A 10,000-nucleotide genomic window follows, 5' to 3' on the forward strand; every position below is an offset into this window, starting at 1 on the left:
ACTTCCGTCACAAATTACTTGCACTTCCATAAAAAAAATTACACCGCCGTCACACTTTATACTGTCATCGCAATTTACTGCCATCACACTTAACGCTGCCATCAACACTTTACACTGCCATCAGACTTTACACTTCCTTCACACTTTTACATTGCCATCACATTGATTTAACACTGCCATCAGACTTTATGCTGTCATCACAAATTACACTGCCAGTAAACTTAAAACTCTCATCACATTTTAACGCCTCAACCACGCTGAATTGTAAATGTTTCATCCATAATCAGTGTTTATAAACATTAAGGAAAATAAAAGTAACGCACTTCACACCTCTCCAGATTTTTACCTACCTGAGGTCAAATGTTACGAATTTTTTTTTTTTCACCAACGACGTAAGGTTCCTGTAATTAAATTGCTCGAAATATAGATCTGACAGGTTTGACGACTTTTGTGTTTTAACTCTCTCCTTACCAGCCATTTTCAGAGTTTTCCCCAAAACTTCTCACCCATCCGTCACAAAGATATATTTTTTTTTACTCAAACAGAAAAGCAAAAGTAGCCTACACTCTATTCATAATATTGGTCAGCAAAATGAGTTCTACAGTGTCAAGTTTTTTAAATGGCAATAACTAAAAAAACAACAAAAACAAAAACCAACAAAAAAAACAACAATAAGTAAAAAAACACAAAAAACAAAAAACAACCCCCCCCCCCCAAAAAAAAAAAAAAAATCCAACCCCCCCCCCCCTCAAAAACAAAACAAAAACAAAAACAAAATAAAAAAAAACAAAACAAAAAAACAAAACAAACAAAACAAAACAAAAAAAAACCCAACAAATAGACCTCTAAATTGTTTGTTGAACAAAAGTAATCTGAAAGATAAAATTGTTGGTTGCATCGTAACGAATGTGACGATTTTCCTTAGATTGGTAAGGAGAGGGTTTAACTGTTTTTGAAAGTGTTTTACGTTCTTTTTTAACATGGTCCGTCAACAATCAAAATCCCTAGATGTGCAATTCTGTCAAACCAAGTATTTCACACTTTCATACCAAATTGTTCACTCATTAACACCTAAATGCGTCGTTTTGACATCTCTCTGTCAACGATGTATACACAACAATATCTTGTTCGTTATTCTATTTATTTTTTAAAGACTCCAACCAACTATTTATTTCAGTTTTGTTACATCTATATCTATCTGTTTTTCGAAAGTTAAAACCCGAAACGTTGATAATCATTTCTCATTTGTGCTTTTAAAAAATCTAAATTTAATATTTGTTTACGTAGTTTCTTGTTAAAGTCCTTAAAAACGATGCATTCATGGACATGATGATCATGCTAATGTTCTCTGTGGAATTCAAACCCACGATATTTCAGTCCAACTGGGAGTCAGTTACCATTATACCATCGACCCGCCTCCCCCTGTTTTAATCTTCAGGGTTTTTTTTATGTGTGTGTCGGATTCTAGACGCACATGATCTTTGAAAAAATGATGACCGAACGCAGAATAAACGGTCCTTGATTTAACATTGTTGTAATGGAAAATATTTGGCGTTGGTTTGAGAGTATTTCCATTACAACAATAAGCCCATAAATATTTGGGTTATCATACCTTAAATAGCTATACATCGGTCGGAAAGTAGGTACTGATTTAAAATTTCTTTTCGATGTTACTAAAATACATCTTTATCACGGCTACTAGTTGGACCAAATGTGAGTGAGTAAAGTGGCCGGCATTTTCATGCTATGTCAGAACACGTTAGGCCTTTTGTCATGACTAATGAGGCACAGATGGTATACGTACCTGTTATCGTGATAGAAATGGCAACAGGCGCCTCGCCAATAACGTACATTATGTACTCACTTTTACCACCGAGATTTGGACAGAATTTCAATGGAATGAAGTCTTTCATCCAACTCTTGTGTATTTAAGTACAGTAAACAATGAGGTTTATCAGGGTTTCCTCATTGCACCACAGAGCTGATCTTTTCACACATGCCTCCCCTTTTCTCTTTATTTCCTTTGCCATCTGCACTCCCTGCTCCACCCGCATCCTCTGTATTCCTCTTTCTCTCTCTTTTACTCTTTATCTTTCCTTCTATTCTCTTTCTCCTCACCTCTCTCTCTCTCTCTCTCTCTCTCTCTCTCTCTCCTCCTGCCTTCGCTCTCTCTCTCCCTCTTTCTCTCTCTCCTTGACCTTCGTCATCTCTCATTCACCTTCTAGTTTCACAACCACCCTCCGAAGTTTACTCCATATCTCACCCCTTACTTTTTTTGTTCTCTCTCTCTCTCTCTCTCCTCCTCTCTCTCTCTCCTCTCTCTCTCTCTACTCCCTCCTCTCTCTCTCACTCTCTTTCTCTCTCTTTCTCTCCCCCCCCCTCTCTCTCCCTCCCACTCTCTATATCCCTCCATATATCCTCACCTGTGCTTTTCTTGTTTTCACCGCTCTATCTCTTATTCCATCTCTCCTGCATTGCTAAGCATTGCGTTATGTACTGTAGTGAACTTTCCATTGTAATCGATTACAAGTTCAATTTAGTTGGTGTTGACAACTTTCCCTGTTCCTTTCGTACACACACACATACATACACAAACACACACACACAAACACACACACACACACACACAAACTAACCTACTACTTACATTTATAGGCGATTGCATCTCTTGACTTCAGTGTTCCCTCTATTGTTGCATTTAATAATAATAATAATAATAATAATAATAATAATAATAATAATAATAATAATGATAATAATAATAATAATAATAATAATAATAATAATAATAATAATAATAATAATAATAATAATAATAATAATAATAATAATCCCCTTTATTCATTCCATACGGGAAATTTGTCTCTAGGGTTTATTCCAAGAGAAGACTGTATGAGCCGCAGTGCAGCGCCGCAAATTGAGCTAGGGCGAGGTGACTTGCTCAAGGCCACACAGCGTATGATAATGTTGACTCTGAAAAGAACGGTTTTGATATTTAACATTGAGAGCAAGCGTTAAACAATTTTTAAAAATAAAATACCATAGTGAAACGAGATGAGCAGCCAAAATATATCATCCGTGTTTTATTTCAGTCAATCACTAGAACTGAAATCTCCTACTTTCTCCACGGTTTTGCCACCTGAGCGAGGTAGTATTCCCAGTTAGCTGTCGTACTCTGGAAAGACTCACATAGTTTAAGAATTTTGGCCAGAAAACTCTTCCTTCAAATATTGATCGATTTAATTCACCCTCATAAAGGGAAAAACTCTCAAACTATGGGGCCTCTCGCGAGGTGTCAGGTTCGAAAATTTATTTTTGCGAAGATGAGGGTTATTTAAATCGATCTATATTTATTGAAGAACTGTTTTCTTAAACCAAATTTTTAAATACGTGTCTTTCTAAAGTACTCCAGTCAATTAGTTAATCTATCACAATAATGATAATAACAATATTCCGCCGTCATTTATCACAATATTCTGTCTTAATTTATCACTGACCGTGGACAGACGAATGTCTCCGCCCCTTCCATCCACCCTATTTCCCGCTACTTATCACCCTAGTTATGTGTCCCTGGTATGTCCGGATAAATGGCCCTCGGTTTTCTCGCCCGCTTTGCCCCACCTGACAGGTTGATTAGCCGTACTTGTAGATTAGATTAGGGCTCTTGTGTTTACTTTGGCCTTCCGTTCCTGCCGTAGTTGGACTGGGCCGGCTGGGAATATTATTGGTATTTAGTAGCAGGTTTACTACTTAACTATCTTCGCCTGGTTGGTGGTACGTACTAAGCTGCTAGAGTCCTCGGTAAATGGTTTTGATGCAACCTAATGGTGGAACAGAAGGAGTTTTGTTTGAAGTATTGTCTTGACATGTAGATATGTCTACAATGATTGCGTTTCGCTGTTTTCGATAACGGTTGGCGATGGTTGGTTATGTTGATGGTTGTGGCGTTGATGATGATGATGATGATGATGATGATGATGATGATGATGATGATGATGATGATGATGATGATGATGATGATGATGATGATGATGATGATGATGGTGGTGGTGGTGATGATGATGATGATGATGATGATGATGATGATGATAATGATGACATTGATGATAACCATAGGGACAGAGGAGGCGGGATGGGATTGGGAATAGTGTTGTGATGAGGGAGGAGGAGGAGGAGAAAGAAGAAAAAATGCGATGAGGAGGAGAAAACAAGGAGGTGGAAGAGGAGAGGACTCTTTTAAAAAAAGGTAGAAAAAAGACAAATGCTCAAGTACTATTGAACCAATAATAAGCAAAAAATAACTCGATGATAAATTGTGATTCTGCCATTGTGATTTATCTCGCATTTATGCCCATCGAAGCCTTGTGCTTAAACTCTTGAATTTGTAATGTTACCGGTTTCGATTTCCTGTTAGAGTATTAAACTTGAGTATTTAAGTCACATTTTTATGATAACATGTTGTTATGGATGAAACAACTGGAGCAAACTAAAACGTTATAATAAAGCACCTTGTTCGCCACCAATGTTTTCATGATAAACAGTTTGTAATCCCTTCGTCTCAAAACTACATTTTTATCATTTTGTTTACTCTCCTAGCCGAATCCAAACCTTAACCTTGATTTATTCAAAATCAATTTTTTGTTTGGACTTGGAAATATAAATTTCTTCTCTGCCCATCAATCTGGTCTCGATTAAAAGTAAGACGGGATATTAAAATGAAACTGAAATCGGCTTCTGCCCCCCACCCCCCTCCTTTCACAATATTATGCGACAAAGAGGCTCTCCTATATGTGAAATAAGGCAGTACAATAAATCAGTTTAAGTAAGTAGAAAAGAAATGTATCCTTTTCCGTATGATTCAGTGTTCCAGAGTCAGATTAAAATGTGAAAAATAATTGATTGAGACCAAAGTGCCTGGGTAGAATAGGTAGCTTAAGGAGAGCAAAGTGTTAGCGGGCTAGTATGGGTGTTATAATGAGTCCAGGTCTAAAACATTCGCTATATTTTGTCTTGTGATCAGAGCATGGCCACTACAAGTTACTATAACATGATGTTTCTGGTATACTGTCATGTCTGACACGCTTCAACGTGCTGTTTCTATCTTATTGTTGTCGCGTATGACATTTTATCCAAATGACTTGCGTTTGTTCTCATGATATGAAATATTACATTATGTACTAGCACAATGCCTTTTGTGTGTGATAACGTGGGAATGCGGCGTATCAACCATGACTCGTACGTAGCATTTCACTCGGTTACTCATCGCCCTCATTGTACAACAATATTATTGCATGGATCTTCATTCGTTTAGTAATATTATACACTCTTTTAAAAATCGTTTTATGTTTTGTGATAGTATTTTGATTCAAATCTCAGTTTGCTCTGAAGCGTACATTTGAATCTTGCATTGTAATGCAGGCAATGTTCCATACACAAGGATACGATTTTTGTTTTGTTTGGTATTCTCTACTCATCTGTGAAATTTTGACGTTGCTAATAACATCATTCTCGTATTGCTTTATTAGGTATGCATTCGTTTTGAAAATGTTGTTATGGATGAAACAACTGGAGCCAACTGAAATTTGAAGGCAATATTTTGCTAACACATTAAAGGTTTTATATTATGAATAATAAAAATGAATCCCGTGACCGAAATATAGATGTTGTCTTTAGCGGGGTAATGTCTTTGGTTAAGGACACAATGTGGTAGGGGTGTCTTGTATTTTTATTTCATTTTCATGTCAGTCTTTACTTTCGCGAGATCGTAAGGAATACAAATGCACATTTACTGCCTGATAATCAGTAAAATCGTATTAGCTACCTTGGAATGGGATGAACTCATTTTGGTACATAGAATAGCGAGTCATTTACCACTTCACCGACTACACCTGACCTACCATGTACTTTATTTTGAAATTATTAAACTTACAAATAAGGAAGTAGGCACTGGTATAAGATATATATCTGAAAATATGTGCATATTTTCCCCTCGAGAGGAGCCGGTAACCGGGAGATCTGAGGTTCGATTCCCAGTCGATGTAAGCTGATTATTTGTGCTGATTCATTTTCTTTTTTTTTTCCTTCTTTGTCCAGCATTGTTTCATATTCGTACTTTATCAGCCTTTTATATTTCGACTCAATGTGTAAGGTGACTTCCATATACCGTCCTATTGAAAGGTGGTCTGAATTACTTTTGACTTATGATTAGAATGAGTCCGGTTTTTTAGAATTCATTTGAAGAATTTGTGGAATTTGCAGTTAAAAAAACGTCCCGCGTCACCGGGCCTTACAGTGATTTGCCATCGCTTTTCCGTATCTTTTTAACAGCAAACTAAATCTACTTCTTCCTGATAATAATATTCTATTTCTTTGTTTTTATTGCAGCAAACCCTTCTAAAAAGAACAAAGACTCTGAAAAGCTTGAGATGAAAGAAAAATCACGCAAGGATTCAACATCGGCCGCTGACGGAAAGAGCAAGTCCAAATCTTTCCTGGTGCGAAAACTTTCGTCATCCTCAAAGGACAAACCACGCAAGCCCGTGGAAGTGAGGAAACGTTCCATCAGTGACACTAACAGATCAACGGACGGAAGTAGCGGAGGTTATAACAGTTCTGGCTGTGAAGCGGACGACTTGAAGAAAAATCCGTTAACCACCCGCCCTGATCTGGACGCCGATTCACAGGGATCTGTTGGAAATGTGTCCTCGACTTCCACCCTAACGCCCCAACCATCCCTAAAGGGAATTTCTAGTGATATTTCGTCGACAACATCCTCAAGTCAGAGAAGAGGTAGTGATGGCACTCTACGTGCCGGGGATAGCTCTAGTGTCGGGTCTGACGTTGGTGGGAAGTTGGGTCATCAAAACGGCGGAGTTAGAAGACACGCCAGCTTGGGTAACTACGAGGACAGAAGAATTGGAAATGAAAAACGTGAACAAAGTACAAATACTATTGAAAGAGCTATCCCAAACTCTAATCCGTCCATGGGACAAAGGATCATGTACAGTGGCAAAGATCCAAATAGACCTATATATGTCAATGTGCATAACAATCGACAGCAGTACCCGCCTCAAAACCCCCCAAGCCGAGTCTATTACAACGTAGATCCAAAATCCTACCCAAACAGCTACAACTCCTTGCCCCGATCCCGGTCAACCACCCCAACACCTGAGTCCTCGTTGTACAACTACAGAAGCTTGCCTCGCAGATCCAACTCCAATACTCCAACACCACAGAACAGCCACGCAGCATACAACAACAACATCTACTACAGCAACAGCACTACCTCGTCATCGGGGTCTCTCTCTCGTATTTCCGAAAACGGTTCGATGTCTGGAGCCGGACACCATCCTCACCATCCACATCACCACCCCCGACCAGGCACTGCCATTTCTAGCAATAGTATTAATAACTACGAGCCTTATTACTCAACAGGATACAAACATCCTCCTCCGCATCCTCATCAAGTTCCACAACAACCACCTCGCCCCGGAAGCGTTCCGCCTCACAGTACATGTCCAGAGTCAATTTACAGTCTTGCAAGACCTTTTAGCGTCACCCCAGAAGACCAGCTAGATCGTCAAAGACATCATCAACATCATCATCAGCCTCACCATTACCCATCTCAAAAATCACGATCCGGCAGTATTCCACTCGGATACGAGTCCGAATCGGCGGCAGGATACAGCAGTGCAGACGGATTAAGGGGTTCTTCGTCTTCAGCCAGGAATTACGAGTCGGATTCGGGATACGATTTATCGTCTTCTAGTAGACACCCAAGCTCATCCTCTGGTCTTCGAGTTCAACCTGGTGACGAAATTTACCGCTCGGGACCTGGGAAAAAGCCTGTTCCCCGGAGACACACACTCGGTAGCTCAAAGGGACAAGTCAAAGAAACAGTAAGTAGCCTACGTTATTAACAATAATTTGTTAACTGTCGTGCTCTGGAAAAACTCGTATTTAACAATTTGGCCAGAAAACTCGTCCTTCAAAATATCGATCGCTTTAAACGACCCTCATCTTGACAAAAAAGCTCAAACTGGGACTTCGCAGAGTTTTCTGGCTAAATTTTTAAATAAGAGTTTTTCCAGAGTACGGCAGTTAAGCGATGAAAGAAATCTCTTGAAATCTCTTGGTAAAAACTTTAATTTCTGTCTATAATGAGTGGAATTCTCCTATAGGCGTGAGAACAAAATGGGCCCCAGGGGCTTGTGGGTTTTACAGACCATCTATCATTCCTTTTATTCCCACTTTCATTTGATTGAACCACTTTCTCATTCGTGTGACTTGTTTTAATTGTACTGAATTGATACCGATTAGTTTGGCCTGGGCAGTACCTGTTGTTATTGGTATCGATGGATTTGTCTTTATTGTGAGAAATTACATATGTTATATTATGACCTCTTTTATTGCTCTTTAAAGTTGATAAGCCCCATAAAACCCGAAATCTTGTGTGAACTATGATACGGGCCAGTGGCGTCCATATCTTTATGTACATTCATATTTAACATTACCCAGCTTGACTTAGTAATAAATAAGCATGAGCATCCGGTAGTAGGTAATCACCTATGCTGTAATGGTTAAAATAAAATAAAAAATGTCTAACAAGTCGAAATTAAATCACGGGCGAAGGTACTCGATTTTCTTTGCGATCATCCGGAATTTTTTTGTGGCCTACAAATATGATAATCTAAGTCATATTAAAAAAGATAGCAGGTATATGTTTTGACACAATCGAAATTATGACAAACTCTGATACCACGGGATATGGCTCGGGGAAGAAGAAAAAACAACTCTGGCATCACTTCCGAACTGACACAACTGTGCGAAAAATATTTGATCCCCAAATGGTGAAAAATTCCTTAGCATGAGACTTTAATATTTTTTTTTTTTTTTTTTGTTGCAAATTGAGGATCATCTTAATTCAATGATTAATTGAAGTAGAAGTCTGGCTGACTCAAATATAATAGAGGATCGAATACTTTTCGGCTAAAACTTTTTAAAAAAGTGTTTTGTCAGCGTATGGCCGCTTTTGGTCAGTTTTTAAAGCGATACCCTTTTGATAATATGAGCTTTGTAATAAATTATGTTCTTTTTTCCTATTTAAATGTATAAGTGACTGAGGCAGCTGGCGTTTAAATGTCTCACATACGTTAGTGTAAAATTCCATTGCTTTGATTTGATGGTTCGCAGAAGGATAAGAATTTTTCATTAGAACGCCGGATTGGTGTCTATCTTTGATATTAGTGCTAACAAAAATATATTCATTTGACCTACATAACGATTGGTATGTACGACTCAAAGAATATCCCTGCTGAGTAATTAATATCAGCGAGACAAGCGGATTTGTTTACAATCTTGATAAACACATTGACGTGTTCAATTTACTTATGGCATGAGGTTATCCTCCCATTCCTGGCATGCGTTAGAGAGTGGAATGTAATCCTTGATAACGAACAAAGCTTGATGTAATTCTTTCATTTGTGACTCGAGTTCATTCGATTGTTTTGATTTGTTTGATTTTTTAAGGAGGGTTTTACGGCGCTTACGACACATTCAGGTCATATCAGCGCCATTAAAAGGAATGATGGGATAGGATAGTAAAATAAATATTCACAATTTACAATTAAAAGCACACGAGAAATGTAAGACAAAGGGGAAATGGTTCAACTACGGAATAGATGTCGATTCCAAGAACAACTATTAATGTACTTAGTTTGTGATCACCTAAAAGTCTCATCCAGACACCAGAACAGGTCCCCACTAAGAGGGATAGAGTCAAATGTTTACAAGATATGTTCAAAACAAAAATATAACGATCAGTACACAGGGATGATTTACAAGAGAAAAAATTATCATCTTTCAAAACTGACACTTTACATTAGACTGTTCCCTCTCAGTCAAGGACTCCGGCAAGGACGAGGACAAAAACAGGTAATCCCATTCCATGACAAAGACAGAAAGCTACTCGGAGAACATATTATATTGGGATAGAAAAAGC

General features: G+C 38.2%; 1 protein-coding gene across 28 annotated transcripts in view; it reads left to right on the forward strand.

The window, feature by feature from the left end:
• The window catches only part of LOC144964833 (uncharacterized), a 298,720-nt gene that overhangs the window by 116,532 nt on the left and 172,188 nt on the right, over nt 1-10,000 (forward strand). For all 28 annotated transcript variants that reach the window (XM_078899524.1, XM_078899514.1, XM_078899513.1 and 25 more), the window contains one exon: nt 6,385-7,898. In XM_078899524.1, coding sequence (XP_078755650.1) covers nt 6,385-7,898 — 1,514 coding nt within the window. The remainder of the gene's footprint in view (nt 1-6,384; nt 7,899-10,000) is intronic.

Source organism: Berghia stephanieae, chromosome 2 (genome assembly GCF_034508935.2).
Source record: "Berghia stephanieae isolate SIO BIC M18660-M18661 chromosome 2, UCSD_Bste_1.3, whole genome shotgun sequence".
In the NCBI taxonomy this organism is placed as follows: domain Eukaryota; kingdom Metazoa; phylum Mollusca; class Gastropoda; order Nudibranchia; family Aeolidiidae; genus Berghia; species Berghia stephanieae.